This window comes from Berghia stephanieae, chromosome 1, assembly GCF_034508935.2.
Source record: "Berghia stephanieae isolate SIO BIC M18660-M18661 chromosome 1, UCSD_Bste_1.3, whole genome shotgun sequence".
NCBI lineage: Eukaryota > Metazoa > Mollusca > Gastropoda > Nudibranchia > Aeolidiidae > Berghia > Berghia stephanieae.
The window spans coordinates 12681446-12702555 of NC_088360.1; the positions used below are offsets into that span (position 1 = coordinate 12681446).

The following is a 21110-nucleotide window of genomic DNA, read 5'->3' on the forward strand; positions in this document are numbered from 1 at the left end:
GTATGGTCTAATTCCAGAGGAAGGGCTCACAGCCAGTTGAAAAGGACAATAAATAGAATAAAGAGTGATGATTTGGAAAAGGAGACTATAATTGAACGAAGATACGTCTCAGCCTTTATATTAATTTTGCCATCGCGTTTATGGTAATGCCCCACGAACTGTATAATCGACTATAAACGTTCATGGATACACAGTTTTGTGTGTTGGTCCGTTATACTTCCGGATGGCAATATGAGCTTCTTAGCCAAGGGCATACTATCTATACCGGCAAGGCGGCTATGTGGTCTTGTAGTATGACACGCCTTCGAACCGGAAGGTCCAGGGTTCCGAGTCCCGGTCTGGGTGGCGCATGGTTGAGTCTTTCGAAATGATCTTTACTCACTTTCTCTCACAGATGTAAAATGAACACCGTGTCGTTAGCAGTGTTCTCTCTCTCTCTCTCTCTCTCTCTCTCTCTCTCTCTCTCTCTCTCTCTCTCTCTCTCTCTCTCTCTCTCTCTCTCTCTCTCTCTCTCTCTCTCTAAAAAAAACAATATTTAAACATTTGGTATGATAGATCATCTATCCATCAACCAATGAGAGCATTGTTCCTATGTGAATACCAGCAGACGGGTGTAATAGCAACACCTGAGAAGGGGACATTGAAATGTCACGTATGATCGATTAAATAGAAATACGATCGATAAAAAATGTCCACATTAGTTAAACCCAGCATCATGCTTTACAGCCATATTATCTTTACTCAATATAATCTTTCGAAACAATTTGATCGAGCTATTGAAACATCTAGACCGGCTATATCTGAAACACAAACTTAAAGACTATTGATGATAAAAGCTTTTTAAAAAATGTTTAGCACACTTAACTTATCTAACTGTGACTGATTTTTTATTTTAAAAATATTCTCAACATATGGCGGGCGGGTTTCATGTTTTGTATCATGGACTTGAATTTTTTTTTCGTAGCAAGAAAAATATTCAATTTTTATACTTGAAATAAAAATAAATAAACAATTGAAACCCAACAATCATTACAATAAACAATATTGATTGATCAATAAATCAATACAATAAAGTGTCCTTGCTAAGATACTTACTCCATGCAATTGATTTTGATTTTTTAAAAATATTTCTAATAAACAATCCCATCACCCCATATCCTATATTATGGTTATCATACCAAATCCTAATTGATTCCAATATCGATCAATTTAAATGACCCTCATCTTGGCAAAGTCCCAGGTTTGAGAGTTTCAGCCAAGATGAGGGTAATTTATATCGATCGATATTTGAATGACGAGTTTTTATGAACCAAATTTGTATACACGTTTTTCTAGAGTACGATAGTTAAATAATGAAATAAACAGAGGGCACAATAATTAATTGATGTTCATTTCAAGATTTCTGAGACACTAATACCCAACTGACACGATTCTGCTGTAATATTGAAAAATAAATTACTCACCTGATAAAACGATTTCCACGAGACAACCATCCTTGATATCAGCCACGGATGTAATCTTACGCAGGCTGTTTTCGTCTGATGCATCGTGGCGGAACAGCAAGATTTTGTCCACAGTGTTATAGAATCCATGCTCTGGGAACTGTGGAAGGAGTAGGAGATTTAATTACTTTTTTTTTAAAGGGCAAAAAATAATTAGTGAAAAAGACCCTGAAAAATTAGACGCATACATAATGTTATCAAATATGAACAGAGACTTGAGTCAACCCCGTCCATGCAGTCTTGTTTTGATATTTTAAAAATATTAGTATAAGCATGCGTCATTTGCTTGCCTTTGTTTTGTTTTGTTGGTATTGTTTTTGTCTTTTTATTTTTCTTTGTTCTGACCGACATGCACTTATTTGCGGGTCTGATAAGCCAATTCATTATGGACTCATTGTTGTAATGGAAATCTCAAAGAATGACGAAAAAATATTGTCAATTACAATGTTCTATGCCCATAAGTGGGTTTGGATGTCAGACCTGCATATATCGGTTCTGACGCTTGAATTTTAGACTGCATTTTCTTTTCCTCCAAACATACGGTTTCTATTACTTCATGAGTTTATTTAAATGTTTCTCTTAAGAGAGATAACCAATTTTATTTATTCGGATTTCTATTATGAGCAGTTATCTCCCGCTGTGCAGTGATTCCAATCACAGTCAAAGCGGAGAAACAGTTGATGGCTTTGTACCTCGTATCTTTTATTTATTCATTCATTATTTCTTTTTTTGAAAGGGTGTGTGTGTGTGTGTGCGCGCGCGCGCGCGCGCGTTTGTGGAAGGAAAAGGGGGGGGGAGTGATAGGGTTAATTTTGTTTTTGAATTAGAAAAGAATAAAAAATAAAAATAAAAAACACACAAAAAACAGGGCCTGAAGTTCGACGCATTACAACATTTTTTCTTTTCTTTTTAAAAAAAGTGCAATTGTTTTAAAATGGAAAAAGCATTAATGCATTATATTGGTTTAACAGATAATCTGCGAAATCATTAATTTATGATTACTATTGATACATTTGTCCAAAGAAAAGGGTAATATCATATGCCAGTAGAACTTTCTTCAAATTGGACGCAGATATATATTTATATTTCCTTAACAAATTGGATATCCAAAATGAATTTCTTCTATAATAATATTTGCCACCCTGGATCCAAGTTTAGTTTCCTGAAGTGATATCTTTAGTTAAGTATATATTCCAAAAGAAAAGGGACAGTGATCGCCCAGCCCAAACCAACTAGGATACAGGGAATCACATCTTGAATAGTCACTAAACACTTTATTGTGATACTCTCATGATCTACCTACAAACCCATTGCCTATTGTTGTAAATGTTTACAAAGTGTAAACGGGACTTTGACAAGACACTTAAATAAAAATCGATGTTCAATTACATCACATTATATCATAATAAAATACAGAAATTGAAACTGGATGTATTATTTACTTTTAACCGTTTGCAAGTTTGTCCAGTAGTTCCAGACCATACCATTTTTCTTCTGAAAAAGGTGTAAATTAGTAGCAGTAAAACTGGGTATGAATTAGCTATCTTCATTCGGGAAAAAATCGGGTCTTCATTGGGTTTCTTTTGTTTTGGGCTGGTTATTTTTGTTACTCTTGTTTTGTTATTTATTTTAAGTTGACATCTTGTTTGTTTCTTTGTCTGCTTGTCATGCGTCTTTTTATTTACGTATTTGTTTTTGTTGTAATAATAAATAAATTTTACAAAATCAGATATGTCGTCGCTCTTCACATGACAGGGTGGCTTAGAGAATCTTACCCAGAGACGCCAACTTTAAATTTGGCTCACAGGAGTTTCAGACACCACTCGTAGGAATTTCAATGCCGAAAGAGAATTTCCGCACACAAGAAAACGGAATTGGAATGGTATATGGGAACATATTATAGTTCTAAATAGATAACTGATTAAAATTATATTATGATACATAAACACATTGCCAAATACAATCCCAAAGTTTCCTTATTTCAAATGAAGTAAAGCGCCAAAACCTAATGGTAGAGATTGTAGTACTGGTGATAGTGAGGATGATGTGGTGTGGTGGTTGTAGTAATAATGGTAGTGATGATGAAGATGTGATAGTGGTTGTTTATGTAGTTGTAGTGGTAGTGATGATGATATGGTGGTGGTGGTGGTGGTTAAAGTAGTAGTGGTAGTGATGGTGATGTGGTGGTGGTGGTTGTAGAAGTGGTGGTAGTAATGATGATGTGGTGGTGATGGTGGTTGTAGTACAAATGGTAGTGGTGATGATGTGGTAGTGGTGGTTGTAGTAGTATTGGTTGTGGTTGTAGTAGTAGTAGTAGTAAAGGTAATGATGATGTGGTGGTGGTTGTAGTGGTAGTGATGATGTGGTGGTGGTGGTTGTAGTAGTAATGGTAGTGACGATGATGTTGTAGTGTTTGTAGTAGTAGTAGTAGTAGTAGTAGTAGTAGTAGTAGTAGTAGTAGTAGTAGTAGTAGTAGTAGTAGTAGTAGTAGTAGTAGTAGTAGTGTAGTAGTAGTAGTACTAGTAGTAGTAGTAGTAGTAGTAGTAGTAGTAGTAGTAGTAGTAGTAGTAGTTGTAGTAGTAGTAGTAGTAGTAGTATAGTAGTAGTAGTAGTAGTAGTAGTAGTAGTATGAGATGTGTTGTAGTAGTAGTAGTAGTGAGTGTGATTGTAGTAGTAGCAGTGTAGTGATGTGATGATGTGGTGGTTGTAGTAGTAGTGGTGAGTGATGATGAGTGTGGTTGTTGTAGTAGAGTGGTAGTGATGGTGATGTGGTGGTGGTGGTAGTGTGTGGTAGTGGATGATGTGTGTGAGGGTGTGTAGTGTGGTAGTGATGATGATGTTGTGGTGGTTGTAGTGTGTAGTGGATGTGAGTGTGGTGTTGTAGTTGGTAGTGATGATGTGGTGGTGGTTGTAGTGTGGTAGTGATGATGATGTTGGTGGTGGTGGTATTGTAGTAGTTAGTGGTAGTGATGATGATAGTGTGTGGTGGTGTAGGTATGTGGTATGATGATGTGTAGGTGGTTGTAGTAGTGGTATGATGATGTGGTGGTGGTTGTAGTAGTTAGTGGTATGTGATGATGGTGGTGTGGTTGTAGTAGTAGCAGTAATGATGATGTGGTGGTGGTGTTTGTAGTAGTGGTAGATGATGATGTGTAATGGTGGTGGTGGTGTTGTAGTATTAGTGGTAGTGATGATGATGTGGTGGTTTGTAAGTAGTAGGCGTATGATGATGTGGTAGTTGTGGTTGTAGTAGTAGTGGTAGTATGATGTGCGTGTGGTTGTAGTAGTGTGGTAGTGATGATGATGTGGTGGTGGTTGTAGTAGTAGCATGTAAGTGATGATGTGTTGTGGTGGTTGAGTAGTAGTGGTAGTATGATGTGGGGGTGTGGTTGTAGTAGTAGTGGTAATGACGATGTAGTGGTGGTGGTTGTAGTAGTAGTGGTTAGTGATGATGATGTGGTGGTGGTTGAAGTAGTAGGTGTGATGATGATGTGGTAGTGTGGTTGTAGTAGTAGTGGTAGTGACGATGTGATGGTGGTTGTAGTAGTGTGGTAGTGATGATGTGTGGGCGTGGTGTAGTAGTAGTGGTGATCATGTGCTGGTGGTGTGGTTGTAATGGTGTGGTAGTTGTGGTAGTGTAGTGATGTGTGGTGGTGTGGTTGAGTGTAGTGGATAATGATGGCTGGTGGTGGTTGAGTATTTGGATGAACAATTGTAATACTATGGCAATTGATCCGATGATTGTAGTTGCAAAGCGGGTGTTGTATCCTTGAACAAATTGACCTCACTGAATTCCCATCCCGAATTTTTGCTCCCAGTTTTTCCGTGAAATGGAGTTTTGCATCACTCTTCCCACTCATTTCGCTCTCTCTCACCTACCTCCCTCTCTCTCTCTCCTCTCTCTCTCTCTCTCTCTCTCTCTCTCTCTCTCTCTCTCTCTCTCTCTCTCTCCGTTATTTAAATACCTTTCTACATAACACACAAACAGATCGATAGGTGGATGAAGAAAGCCAGAGTGATAGATAGATAGATAGATAGAGACAGAGAGAGAGAGAGAGAGAGAGAGAGAGAGAGAGAGAAAGTGTGTGTGTGTGTGTGTGTGTGTGTGTTGCGTGTGTGTCGTTAGTCACAATTTGAAGACCCTTTGACAGTTAAAACTTAACTCCCAATAAAAGAGGGCGTCTTTACCAAAATCACCCGACTACTTAAATCGAAAACAATTTGCTGTCTTCAGTAGCGATATCAGTAACAGATACCACAAACAAATACTATTACATTCATCGCCCCGGTCTTGTTTTTTTTTTTTTTTGTTGTTTATGGATAAAAGAAAAGAAATATTTAAAAAATCGATGGCAAAACATGGATTGTGCAAGTTCGAGGAGGCAAGCGATCAGGCAAAACAACCTCCCAAGGACAACTCCTTATTGACTACGGTATCCTTGGGAAGACGGGTATTGAGTCAACGGTAATATATAATACTAATAATAATATGCAATCTGCCAGTGCTATCTTTCTGTTCTGTCGTTTTCAAAACGAATGACATTTTGCGAATTCTATAAATATACATAGGAAAATAATCCTTAAGGTATTCCGGCAATAATAACCTTATCAAGAATGAGAAAACGAGTAAGCGAGGAACGATAAAGTGTTGGGAAGAGAGTAAAGCGGTCGTCTAATTCAAAGACAGGATGAGATAATGTACTAAAATATTGATGAAAACGGGTGTGTCTTTTTTACGAAACCCGCCGAAACCCTGCGAAACCCGCCGAAACCCGCCGAAACCCGACGAATCCCGACAAAGTTATGGGAAGTAGGTGGCTGTGGGGAGTGAACCTAGAACTCAGGGAAGTGTACACCATTGGGGAGTGAACCTGGGACTGGGTTTCGGTGGGTTTCGTAAAAAAGAACCAGTGCTTTTTTACGAAACCCGCCGAAACCCGCCGAAACCCGGCGAAACCCGACAATATCCAGCAAAGTTATGGGAAGTAGACAACTGTGGGGAGTGAACCCGATACTCAGGGAAGTGTACACCAGTCGGGAGTGAACCTGAGACTAAGGTTATCGGCCGGTTTCGGCGGGTTTCGTAAAAAAGAATTAGTGCTTTATTACGAAACCCGCCGAAACCCGCCGAAACCCGACAATATCCGGCAAAGTTATGGGAGTTTGGCAACAGTGGGGGGTGATCCTGGGAGTCAGGGAATTGCACACCAGTGGGGAGTTAACCTGGGACTGTGTAAAAAGGATATCAGTGGGAAATAAACCTGGGACTAAAGGGAGATGGATACCATTGAAAGTTGAAGCCGGATATGGGAGTTGAGTACCAGAGGAGAATGAACCTGACACTATAGAAGGTGGGCGCCAGTGGGGAGTGAACCTGGGACTCAGGAATTTCACACCAGTGGGGAGTTAACCTGGGACTCTGTAAAAAGGATATCAGTGGGAAATAAACCTAGGACTAAAGGGAATGGATACCATTGAAAGTTGAAGCCGGATATGGGAGTTGAGTACCAGAGGAGAATGAACCTGACACTATAGAAGGTGGGCGCCAGTGGGGAGTGAACCTGGGACTCAGGGAATTTCACACCAGTGGGGAGTTAACCTGGGACTCTGTAAAAAGGATATCAGTGGGAAATAAACCTGGGACTAAAGGGAGATGGATACCATTGAAAGTTGCAGCCGGATATGAGAGTTTGGTACCAGAGGAGAATGAACCTGACACTATAGGAGGTGGGCGCCAGTGAGGAGTGAACCTGGGACTATGTAAACAGGATATCAGTGGGAAATAAACCTGGGACTAAAGGGAGATGGATACCATTGAAAGTTGAAGCCGGATATGAGAGTTTGGTACCAGAGGAGAATGAACCTGACACTATAGGAGGTGGGCGCCAGTGGGGAGTGAACCTGGGACTATGTAAACAGGATATCATTGGGAAATAAACCTGGGACTAAAGGGAGATGGATACCATTGAAAGTTGAAGCCGGATATGAGAGTTTGGTACCAGAGGAGAATGAACCTGACACTTTAGGAGGTGGGCGCCAGTGGGGAGTGAACCTGGGACAATGTAAAAAGGATAGCAGTAGGAAATAAACCTGGGACGAAAGGGAGATGGATACCGTTGAAAGTTGAAGCCGGATATGAGAGTTTGGTACCACTGGAGAATGAACCTGACACTATAGGAGGTGGGCGCCATTTGGGAGTGAACCTGGGACTCTGTAAACAGGATATCAGTGGGAAATAAACCTGGGACTAAAGGGAGATGGATACCATTGAAAGTTGAAGCCGGATATGAGAGTTTGGTACCAGAGGAGAATGAACCTGACACTAGAGGAGGTGGGCGCCAGTGGGAGTGAACCTGGGACTATGTAAACAGGATATCAGTGGGAAATAAACCTGGGACTAAAGGGAGGTGGATACCATTGGGAGTTGAAGCCGGATTTGGGAGTTGGGTACCAGAGGAGAGAGAAACCTGACACTATAGGAGGTGGGCGCCAGTGGGGAGTGAACCTGGGACTATGTAAAAAGGATATCAGTGGGAAATAAACCTGGGACTAAAGGGAGATGAATACCATTGAAAGTTGAAGCCGGATATGAGAGTTTGGTACCAAAGGAGAATGAACCTGACACTATAGGAGGTGGGCGCCAGTGGGGAGTGAACCTGGGACTATGTAAACAGGATATCAGTGGGAAATAATCCTGGGACTAAAGGGAGATGGATACAATTGAAAGTTGAAGTCGGATATGATAGCTTGGTACCAGAGGAGAATGAACCTGACACTATAGGGGGTGGGCGCCAATGGGGAGTGAACCTGGGACTATGTAAACAGGATATCAGTGGGAAATAAACCTTGGACTAAAGGGACATGGATACCATTGAAAGTTGAAACCGGATATGAAAGTTTGGTACCAGAGGAGAATGAACCTGACACAATAGAAGGTGGGCGCCAGTGGAGAGTGAACCTGGGACTCAGGAAATTGCACACCAGTGGGGAGTTAACCTGGGAATATGTATAAAGGATATCAGTAGGAAATAAATCTGGGACTAAAGGGAGATGGATACCACTGGGAGTTGAAGCCGGATTTATTTCCCACTGATATCCTTTTTTAGATATTCACAGGTTAACTCCCCACTGGTGTGCAATTCCCTGACTCCCAGGTTCACTCCCCACTGGCGCCCACCTTTTATAGTGTCAGGTTCATTCTCCTCTGGTACCCAACTCCTTAGTTCGGCTCGGATACCCACAGTTATCCATCTCCCACAGTCCCAGGTTAACTCCAAATTGGTGTGCACTTCCCTGAGTCCCAGGTTCACTCCACACTGGCGCCCACCCCCTATAGTGTCAGGTTCATTCTCCTCTGGTACCCAACTCCCAAATCCGGCTTCAACTCCCAATGGTATCCATCTCCCTTTAGTCCCAGGTTTATTTCCCACTGATATCCTGTTTACATAGTCCCAGGTTCACTCCTCACTGGCGCCCACCTCCTATAGTGTCAGGTTCATTCTCCTCTGGTACCAAACTCTCATATCCGGCTTCAACTTTCAACGGTATCCATCTCCCTTTAGTCCCAGGTTTATTTCCCACTGATATCCTGTTTACATAGTCCCAGGTTCACTCCCCACTGGCGCCCACCTCCTATAGTGTCAGGTTCATTCTCCTCTGGTACCAAACTCTCATATCCGGCTTCAACTTTCAATGGTATCCATCTCCCTTTAGTCCCAGGTTTATTTCCCACTGATATCCTGTTTACATAGTCCCAGGTTCACTCCTCACTGGCGCCCACCTCCTATAGTGTCAGGTTCATTCTCCTCTGGTACCAAACTCTCATATCCGGCTTCAACTTTCAATGGTATCCATCTCCCTTTAGTCCTAGGTTTATTTCCCACTGATATCCTTTTTACAGAGTCCCAGGTTAACTCCCCACTGGTGTGAAATTCCCTGAGTCCCAGGTTCACTCCCCACTGGCGCCCACCTTCTATAGTGTCAGGTTCATTCTCCTCTGGTACTCAACTCCCATATCCGGCTTCAACTTTCAATGGTATCCATCTCCCTTTAGTCCCAGGTTTATTTCCCACTGATATCCTTTTTACACAGTCCCAGGTTAACTCCCCACTGGTGTGCAATTCCCTGACTCCCAGGATCACCCCCCACTGTTGCCAAACTCCCATAACTTTGCCGGATATTGTCGGGTTTCGGCGGGTTTCGTAATAAAGCACTAATTCTTTTTTACGAAACCCGCCGAAACCGGCCGATAACCTTAGTCTCAGGTTCACTCCCGACTGGTGTACACTTCCCTGAGTATCGGGTTCACTCCCCACAGTTGTCTACTTCCCATAACTTTGCTGGATATTGTCGGGTTTCGCCGGGTTTCGTAAAAAAGCACTGGTTCTTTTTTACGAAACCCGCCGAAACCCAGTCCCAGGTTCACTCCCCAATGGTGTACACTTCCCTGAGTTCTAGGTTCACTCCCCACAGCCACCTACTTCCCATAACTTTGTCGGGATTCGTCGGGTTTCGTCCGGTTTCGGCGGGTTTCGCAGGGTTTCGGCGGGTTTCGTAAAAAAGACACACCGGATGAAAACACGACTCTTGTAATCTTTGAAAGAGTGTGGTAGCAGGAAGATGGGGATGTGTGTGTTGCTTGCCTTTTTATTGGTCTGGCCGGCGGATGGAAAACAACTTGAAATAATATTAGTATGGCCAAGAGTACAGAAACGATGGTGTGATAGATAGATTGACAGACAGATAGATAGATAGGTAGATTGATAGATAGATAGATAGATAGATAGATAGATAGATAGATAGATAGATAGATAGATAGATAGATAGATAGATAGTTAGATAGATATTATTTTAATATCTACCTCACAATGTTTGAGACAGTCTACATTAATGTGTCGAGCACTTTTCGTACCATATTTGTATCAAACACGATTCAATAGATAGATAGATAGATAGATAGATAGATAGATAGATAGATAGATAGATAGATAGATAGATAGATAGATAGATAGATAGATAGATAGATTGAGAGATAATAACTAGATAGATTGATAGCTAGTTGAATTGATAGATACATACATAGACAGATGGATGGATGGATGATGACGATGACGATAACGACGAAGCTGATGATGTAAAAATTATAATTGTTTCACAGAGGAAACTCTAAATTACCGTAAAATGAGTGGCTGAGTGAATAGATGGATGTTTAGACGAACTATTAAATGGATTGATGAATTGAGTAGCCTGACGGACGAAGTATTGAACGCCGGGGTTGAGGGATAGGTGGAGAGCTGCCGTCCTCTGGAAAAACCCATATTTGAAAATTTGGCCAGAATATTCGTCCTTCAAATATCCAACGATTGAAATGACCCTCATCTTGGCAAACAACTCTCAAACCTGGGAAGTCCCAGGTTTGAAAGTTTTTTGCCAAGTTGTGGGTCTTATAAATCGATCAATATTTGAAGGACGAGTTTTCTGACCAAATTTTCAAATATGGGTTTTTCCAGAGTACAGCAGACAGAGGTGGTGGGAGGATGGCCAGAAGACAGATTGAACGTTTAGATGAATCTCCCCACATCTTACAGGGTGGCTGACGGAATTGTCATTAAGCGCGTAATTGAAAATTAAACCTACACATTTCCAGTCAATTACGCATGTTAAAAAAATCAAAACAGATAAATAAAGAGTAGACTAGTAAATAAATAAAAAAGAAAAACGTATTACTTTTTTTTTTTTTAAAGAAGAAGAAGAGAAACCAATTAAAAATAAATAGACAACAAACACTTTTTAGTTAGTATTAACTGCTCTTTGTCTATTTCAATCGTCGACAGAATCCAAATGACAGAGTACAGAACGGTATATTAAAGAAAAGTACAAATTTCAGAGTTATAAGAACAGATTGGACATTGCTTAAAAATAGAAAAGAAAATAATAATAATAATAATAAAAAAACAAAAAAGAAAAGAAGAACAAAAGCCATGTCTTACACTTATACTATTTATTTTGATATTCGGAATTTGAATTATACAGCCTAGTGATATATACTGGTTTGACATTTTACTTGTGACCTGTAGGTCGAAAGTTTGAAGCCAGCTGTTGGGAGGGGGATTATTGGGAATGAGAAAGATAAACAATTTAGGCTTCCTTTTTAATTATAAAGGAAACCTTAAAGACCACAATTAATGAAAACCTAATTATGTCTTTTAGCCATATATTTCTTTTATTTAAAAAAAACAACTTGAGTTTTATATAGCGCAATATCCACCAAACATGCTAAGAGCGCTTTACAAAGGGTCCCTGACCAACAGCAACACGTAACATGCAGAACGAGACATCACGCCTGTAAGGCGATATAACAATATTTTTCGACAGAGACAACGCCGTTAATGACCAGGTACCCATCTTACACCTGAGTTCGGTGAGAGAATGTCAGTAAAGAGCCTTTTCCAAGGACTCGACTATGCTCCAAGCGAGGCTCGAACCCAGGACCTTCCGATCCGAAAACGGGTATCACACCACAAGACCACATAGCCGCACATGATGGCGATACACCAAACACCACTTTACATTACATCAGTAATAGAAATGCCCAATACTACTGATTTTCTTTTTGGCAAGAAAACGTTCATTTACAAGTATCGATCTATCGATTTACCTCCAACGTGTCAAATGTTTGTTTGTTTGTTTTTAAGGGTTTTACTGCGCTTGCAACACATTTAGGTTATAAAAGGAAGAAAATGGGATAGTAAAAAGTTCTAGAATTACAAGAGAAAGTAAGACGAAGGGGAACTGGGAACAAATATGGATCAGTGTAGATTCCAAGAGTATACCACAAATGTACTTAGTTTGAGATCACCATTCATCCGGACGCAAGCACAAAATCCAACAAAGAGGAATACACTCAAATGCTTTCATTATACATTCGAAATAACAAACATAATAATACATAACACAACGTGTCAAAGTCTAAAATTTTAGACTTGATTGTGTTCAAACTCGAGCTTCAGCCAACTTCGCTACGTATTGGGAGTTAGCATGTAAAAAGTGAAAGGGTGAATTCTTGGAATAATGCTGCGATATCTTCTAAGAAAGATTGAATGAGACTGAGAATTTGAGGTTATAAAAGTAATCCATTTGGTCAACATAACGAGATCCAAAGACACATTACTCCAAGAACTTTACTGGTTGCCATTAGAAGATTTTTTATATCACCTCAAAGACTCACTCAAATGTTTACATACTTGCTAAAAACGAAAATAGTACATAACAGAGAGACGATTTACAAGAGAAAAAATAATATCTCTCAAAAATTTGAAGCTCGTGTCTGATACGAGTTGAGCTTTTTGGATTAGCTCCAACAGAAGCTCGAAAAAGCCTCAATGTTTTCTTCAGTTCGAACACTGCGATTGTAGAGCATACCATTTCGTCTGTGAACGATCAACGTGTATCCTGTTGCTAGAAACTTGTCATGCTAGTGAATAATAGTTTTATTTGCTGTTGCTGAGGTCTTCATTTATTGTTTATGCCACACTTATGACAAAATTCAGCCTTGGCCTTTTAAAGAGATAATGCTTAAAAAAGCTTTGCACAATAAAACTAAGAGCCTTCTGGTAATCGTCCCATGAACAACATCATCAAAACACATGGTTTATGCGTGTTACGTAATCCACACATCCAATTTATGTTATGTTTAGAATTAGTGTTTTTACTCAATCTAAAACTAAAAAGTTATTAAGATTTCTTACAGTTAACTTGTTTGTTTGTTTTTTTTAAAGGGTTTTACAGCCCTTGCAACTTGCAACACATTTAGGTTATATCAGCGCCAGTAAAAAGGAAGAAAATGGGATAGTAAAAAGTTCTAGAATTACAATTAAAGCACCCAAGAAAAAGTAAGACAAAGGGGAATAGGAAGAAATAGGGATCAGATGTAGATTCCAAGAGCATACCACCAATGTACTTAGTTTGAGATCACCTATAAGTCTCATCTGGACACAAGCACATAATCCAACGAAGAGGAATACACTCAAATGCTTACACTATACATTAAAAATATCAAATATAATAATACATAACAGAGAGATGATTTACAAGGAAAAAAAATATCTCCCAAAACAATAACTATGCATTTGACTGTTTCCCTCCCAGCCAGGACCCCAACCGGGGCCAGGACAAAACCAAGTAACCTCATTTCAAGACAAAGACAGAAAGCATGTTGGAAAACAGATATCAGGGGATAGAAGACACAGTATGTACCTCCCTGCCTGCTATGGGAGGTCAGGATCCCCACCCAGGCAGTTAACTTGAAGTTTGCCACACGGTATATACACAATTCTCATGTGTTTGTTTTGTTTGTTTTTAAGGGTTTTACGGCGCTTGCAACACATTTAGGTTATATCAGCGCCAGTAAAAAGGAAGAAAATGGGATAGTAAAAAGTTCTAGAATTACAATTAAAGCACCCAAGAAAAAGTAAGACAAAGGGAACTGGGAACAAATAAGGATCAGATGTAGTTTCCAAGAGCATACCACCAATGTACTTAGTTTGAAATCACCTACAAGTCTCATCCAGACACAAGCACAAAATCCAACAAAGAGGAACACACTCAAATGCTTACATTATACATTCAAAATAAAAATAATAATACATAACAGAGAGGTGATTTACAAGGAAAAAAATATCATCTCCCAAAACAATAACTATGCATTTGACTGTTTCCCTCCCAGCCAGGACCCCAACCGGGGCCAGGACAAAACCAAGTAATCTCATTCCAAGACAAAGACAGAAAGCATGTTGGAAAACAGATATCAGGGGATAGAAGACACAGTATGTACCTCCCTGCCTGCTATGGGAGGTCAGGATCCCCACCCAGGCAGTTAACTTGAAGTTTGTCACACGCTATATACACAATTCTCATGTGTCAAGATAGCAAAAAGCATAACAATTTCAACAGATGAGAGCAATTCACATTATTGCTCAATTTCATTTTTTCGTACCCTTGTAAATTTTCTCACATTTTCGACTTTTGGACAAAATTGCCTTTTAAAATTTCAAATTTGTTGGCATACTTGGAAATATGGCGTAATGCAAATGTTGGCACCCTGATTTAAATTTTCAGTTAACAAACACACACACACACAAACACACACACACACACACGTGTGCTAAGAAAAAAAGGGAGGTGTGGGTAACAAAAAACAAAAACAACAACCTTGGACTTCTTTAGCAAACCATGAAACAAATATTCAACATCTCGCAATTAACACCGATATAGATTTTTATTCTTGATAATACTACAGCATCTAAATAACACACGCAGCCATGCAATTATTTTCCATTCAAAAATTACGTAGCTATTCCAAAGTCGATTTATATACGTCAACAGATACAAACAGGAGTAAAGATTTCGTGAATTATAATGGTGATGACGTGATCAAGAGAGAGAGAGAGAGAGAGAGAGAGAGAGAGAGAGAGAGAGAGAGAGAGGAGGGGGGGGGGGGAAGAGAGAGAGAGAGATAAAATTGCAGACTCCAATAGACTCAGGACAAGCTGACATCGAAATCACTTTCTATCATTCCTTGATAATAGTACGTAATACATTTTTTTTTCTTAGAAAAGTAAAGGTGATGGATTTGTTTCTTGCCTAGTTTTTTATAATGTTAGTCATATTAGATATCCGCGTGTTTGGTTGAGTGAAAACGTGGAATTATATTTTTTACGTTTGATTTGGTACGTGGATGTGTGTGTATATGTTTGTGTGTGTGTGTGTGTGTGTTTGTGTGTGTGTGTGTTTGTGTGTGTTTGTCTGTGTGTGTGTGTGTGTTTGTGTTTATCAAACTTTTCTCCGATTCCGTGGATATTGGCATATCTGGAATCCATAAAATAATATTAGACAACAATAGGATTCAATAGTCGTAACGTCACTTCCTTCCTATTGACGCATGGTAACACTGGCTCTAAACTATCGGAACAATGGCGGACGCCCTTATGAAATATTTCTCCGACGAGCATAAAAGTGTATCTAGAGGAGAAAAACATTATAAATATGATCTTGTTTTGACTTTTATACATTCTGATCACAAGACATATGAAAGGTTCTAGCCAGCCTGAAGAATAAAAAGTAATGATTTTCTTTGTTTAGAACCAAGATGGCCGCCGTTGCCGGGCGGCGTGACATCAGACTACTGAATCCAGTTAAATAAAATAACATTCGCCGCACATTCTTATCATATGTAATGAGCTATGCCCAGGGGAAATCTTGTATGACCATACCATACCGTCCATGCAATCTTAATTTAGTCAACAAAACTTAAGTTAGAGTTAAGGCGAAAAACTTCATGACTGACCACTATCTTACATGACATATTATTACGAATTCTTGGATACTCAGCCTCCCATGTCCTGGAATTTGGAAATTCGATCCCCGGTTTGGGAATGAGAATATTAACAAAAATTTCACTATTTCTACTCTTAAATTGATGGTAAAATTTCATCATTGATTTCATTCCCAGAAGAAATAAATGTTCCCTCCCTTGCGGCATCGCTAGCAGATGCTGTCGTCTAGACATTCCATGAAAGAATCCATATAATCTATCAAACAAACGTCAAGTGTCAACAGAAATCGCCCAAATATTATAGTTCAAAGAGAGCAAATGGAGATTTATAATCCTCCAAAAGAATAAAACGAAAGTGTCAGAAGCAGGGCTCGAACTCAGTGGGCAGTCAGAACTAATCTCGAAATATATTTATGCAATGTTGGTCTATCAAATCTAAATACAAAGAGAAAAAAGTATTGATTTAGATGCAATACACTTGCATAAAATTGTCGAATTCAATGCATTGTCAAATCATTGTGTAGCAGACGACAAGAAGAAATTAAAGCCTGTTGACAAACTTCTGCCGATTGGACAGATAAATATAAACAAGCTCACCCATTTTGATTTATTCAATAAGCTATCAAGATCCGTAGGGAAATGTTTTACAAACCTGAATATATGCTGCTTAAGCTAAACGAACATGCTACTTTTGCACGTAAATGCCAATGTGCCAACTCATCTAAACCGGCGCTATCATGACCAAGCACTAGCAGATTTTCTAAATAATAATTTGAGTGGAAAGGTGTAACATGTAGGAAAGGATCACTTGTATCTCAATCTCTTAAAAATAGTTTTATTATAATTTTTAGATTTGCTATTAATTCTGAGGTCGTCGGCAATTTTTTTCTTAAAAGAACAAATTGTCTCTTGTCTACCAGAAGAATAAATTGCAACTCTACTGTTCAGAACTAGGGTTTTTTAATATATATATATAATATATATATATATATATATATATATATATATATATATATATATATATATATATATATATATATATATATATCCGAGGCCTTCGCTTGTATGTACGTTGCCTGTCATATAATGTCTCCACGACGATCTCTGCCTCCTATTTTAGTCATTGTTGATGTTTGCTGGATTCAATGTTTATTTCATGATTAACCCAGGCGAGATGAGGCGTCACTTTGTTACAAAATTAGGAGGACATTATTAATATTAATAATATAATCTTGTTTGTTTGTTTCCTATGCATACCTGCTCACCACGACAAGAACAATCAATCCCATGTTACTGTTTGTCAATCGCCCCACATGAGAATTACAAACGATAATAATAACTGATGATACATTATTGACTTATAGATATACGGAGCACAATGGTGTGGCCTAATTGTTGACTCTATAAACTGGATCCCCCTTGAAACATCTGCTCAGTTTTATTTTGAGATATCACGCGTCGTCATTAATCCTTTACCGGTGGAATGCAATGTTATTCTAACTCTGCATCATGCCCTGTGGTTTTAACAAACAAAGCGGTGACAGCGAAGCGATTCAAGGCAAAAATGGTCAAGCCAGCAGTAATAACTCAAAATATTATGAAAGATACTGTAAACAGAACTGATTGTGACAAAAAGAGGAAAGGGGGGAATTTTTTTAACGATTTCCTTTGAGCCCATTTTTACTGCATTAACCCCCTAATCTTAAATTGAGATGATAAACTATCAATGATACTCTAGCTAAAACATAGATCAAGCGAATTTAACTTTTTAAAAGGTCATTCTTCCTCTGACTCCAAAATCGCGGATTTCCGCGGATCCGAGGAAAACCATCAGCACTGTCTGTAATTATAATAACTCACAAAAATTCAAGCCTGCCGTTAAAGGGTTAATAGCAATAAAGTTATGCACGTATGTAGCTTAAAAAGACGTGACGGTCAAGAGGGGACATCGTGTCGTCTATATTAATATCATTAATAACAATACCTTCTTGACGGATGTCAGTAAATCGATAAAATGATAATATTACTATTACTATTACCGAATTCCCAAGTTACCTCATGTGGGATTGGCTACAGATGATGTGCGCTTGACTAAGAAACTCACAACATTGTCATCTGGCAATATAACGGACCAACACACAAAACTTTGTTTAACCGTGAAGGTTTATAAATGGTATGAAGTTGACGTCACTCAGGTCTTTGTTATTGCTTTTGGCCATCCGCGTTTATGAGTGATTCTCACTAAACTATCTTAACCAGACTATAGATAGTATGCGCTTGGCTAAGAAGTAGACAACGTTGCCATCCAGAAGTATAACGGACCAACACAGAAAAACTCTGTGTAACCATGAACTTTTATAGTCTGGTTAATACAGTTACTACGTGAGAATTACTCATAAACGTGGATGGCAAAAGATAAAACAATAAAAAAAGACCTGAGTAACATCATCTTCGTTCTATCTATAAACGTTCAAGGTTACACAGAATTGTGTGTGTTGGTCCGTTATACTTCCGGACGGCAATGTTGTGAGCTTCTTAGTCGAACGCATTCTATCTACAGTCTGGTTAATACAGTTTAGTACTCATAAACATGGATGGCAAAAAACAATAACAAAGACATGAGTGGCGTCAACTTCGTTTTATCTATACAAACTCTTAAATCGATAATAACAACGCAATTTCAGCTACAACAGTAGTAGCAACAGCAACAGAAGCAGCAGCAGAATCATCAGTGACAGAAACACATCAACAAAAATATAAACAACAACAACAGCAGCATCACCACCATCACCACCAACCACAATAGTAGCAGATGTAGCAACAATCAGAACAACAACAACAACAACAACAACCATCAACATCGCCGCCGCTATCATCGTGGTCGTCGTCGTCGTCATCATCAAATCATCGTCATTGCTATTATTCTTACAACGTCTTGGTAAAGTACAGAAATATTGACTGATTGTCAACGTTCCAAGCTTTGTCAACAAAATTGTCATAATATATTTATGAAATGACAAGATGGGCGACCAATAGGTATAACGATTTATTGAAATGACACAGCAACACTGCCGTTCTCTGATAAAACAAACAAACAACACAGTTTTCAAATAAAATAATAAAAAATTATAGACACACACACACACACACGCGCGCGCGCGCGCGCATTCACAAACACGCGCCACACATGCCCAGATATAACTCGAATAATTGAGCATTCACTAATCGTCATAATCATATAATATATGTCTCAGATTCTTCTTCTTGTTTTTTAGTCCATCAGACTCATTACGCCCATTAGCGCCGGACTTCATCCCATTTCTATCAGGGGTCAGAGAATGACTGGTCAAAACAACAAAAAACCCCAAAAAAATGGAGAAAATTTTTCAGATCATGACCCATCCATGCGACTATAACATATAAATTTGAATTTCATTAAAATTCACTGAGATGCAATCCAAAATGTATCTCGCAGTTTTTTCTGACACAACTCAGAGGAATTTCAAAAGTTGGAAGAGTAATTACAAAATATAAAATCATATTTACTTAAAGAATGGTACCATGTGATAATACAATTTTAGTAGGGGGAATTGGATTCAGTAGTCTGATGTCACACAGCCCGGCAACGGCGGCCATCTTGGTTCTAAACAAAGAAAATCATTCCTTTTTATTCTTCATGCTGGCTAGAACTTTTCATTCCCTTTTCATATGTCTTTTGATCAGAATGCGTAAAAGTCAAAACATGATCAAATGTATGTGTTTTTTTTCCTCTGGAAACGTTTTTATGCTCGCCGGAGAAATATTTCATACGGGCGTCCGCCATTGTTCCGATAGTTTAGAGCCAGTGTTATTAAGCTACCATGCGTCATTAGGAAGGAAGTGACGTTACGACTATTGAATCCTATTAGGTCCAAAAAACCCTTGAATTGTGCAAACAGGGTTGAAAGCATGAAAATTACGTATGTTGTAGAATATGAAAAACCCTATAATTTATGATATAGAACCACTCTGAGAGATCAGTATTAGTTGAGATACAAGGTTTTTAAGATGAGAAAATTTTGAAATGGACGACAATAATTTCTTTCATTTTTAATGTGTAAACATTCGAGGCAAGCCGACCCAAGGTTGTTTAACGTCATCCTTTGGATTCCCATTGGTGACTATTTTTAGCGTCGAAGCGGATGTTTTCCTTTCCCTTTACTTTCGATTCACGAACCATACAAACTATTTAGTCGTAAATATTATTCAATTTCACGTCTAGCGAGCAATATTCTATAATATAAGATTTTTTTCTGCATCTTATTTAATAAGTATAATCAATTGCTCTAAAACAGACGGGCAGACGAGCAGAGGGGTAGACAAAACAGACTAGCAGAACACAGCTCAATAAATGCCGATAACCGGTGTTGACAAAGGACAGTGCTCCTTCTCCCCTCCTCCTGTTTTCTTTTCTTTCCAAAAATATTGCTATAATCATTTTACGTGAGTTAAAACCTATTTCGGTCAAACTTAATGACAGTAAAGAGTCAGCATACCACTTACATTGCTATAATTATCATCATTATCAGCATCAGCAACCACTATGATGCTGTATTGTGGCAAGTTATTTACTTTACGTTATTTACCTCAAAGGGACGATGGGAGAATATTCTATTTGTACTGTTGTATCCTTATGTAAGGCACTGCACACATTTTGCCTGCTGATGATGGGTCTTTAACAGAAAGAACGAAAGAAAGAGAGAGAGAGAGAGAGAGAGAGAGAGAGAGAGAGAGTGTGTGTGTGAGAGAGAGAGTGTGTGTGTGTGAGAGAGAGAGAGAGAGAGAGAGAGAGAGAGAGAGTAATGAAAGAATATTGCATATGCCTAATAAAGGAATGCGTTTGCATGCTTTCAGATACAATTACAATGGCAAAAAGAACTGCTCCCAGAGACTGGGACCAGTGTTTGATATGCCAACAAGATAACACAGACCGTTTAGAATGCCCCTCTAAGTCGAGGAGGTATGACAAAGGGCAAGGCTATGAAACTCTTTTTGATGATATAACACAATTCAATTCTTTGGTTTGTGATGAAAACAAGTTGGATGTATCTATATTTTAAAATTCATCAGATAGTTATGAGATTTTTGAAAGCTTAAAACAAAATGATGCTAAGTGGATAAGTATTGTCGTGCAAAATTTAATGCCAACAAAATTAGGCGATTAGAATTAAAGAAATCTAAAAGAATTGCCCTACAAGAATTCCAAACTTCGTCATTTGACTTGGAGGAGTCACCGA

General features: G+C 38.8%; 1 protein-coding gene across 8 annotated transcripts in view; it reads right to left on the reverse strand.

Moving 5' to 3' along the window:
• The window catches only part of LOC144968175 (serine/threonine-protein kinase D3-like), a 186242-nt gene that overhangs the window by 76861 nt on the left and 88271 nt on the right, over positions 1–21110 (reverse strand). For 5 of the 8 annotated variants that reach the window (XM_078906259.1, XM_078906248.1, XM_078906299.1 and 2 more), the window contains exon 2: positions 1464–1602. The exons of the other annotated variants lie outside the window; for them this stretch is intronic. In XM_078906259.1, coding sequence (XP_078762385.1) covers positions 1464–1602 — 139 coding nt within the window. The remainder of the gene's footprint in view (positions 1–1463; positions 1603–21110) is intronic. 8 annotated transcript variants of the gene reach the window in all.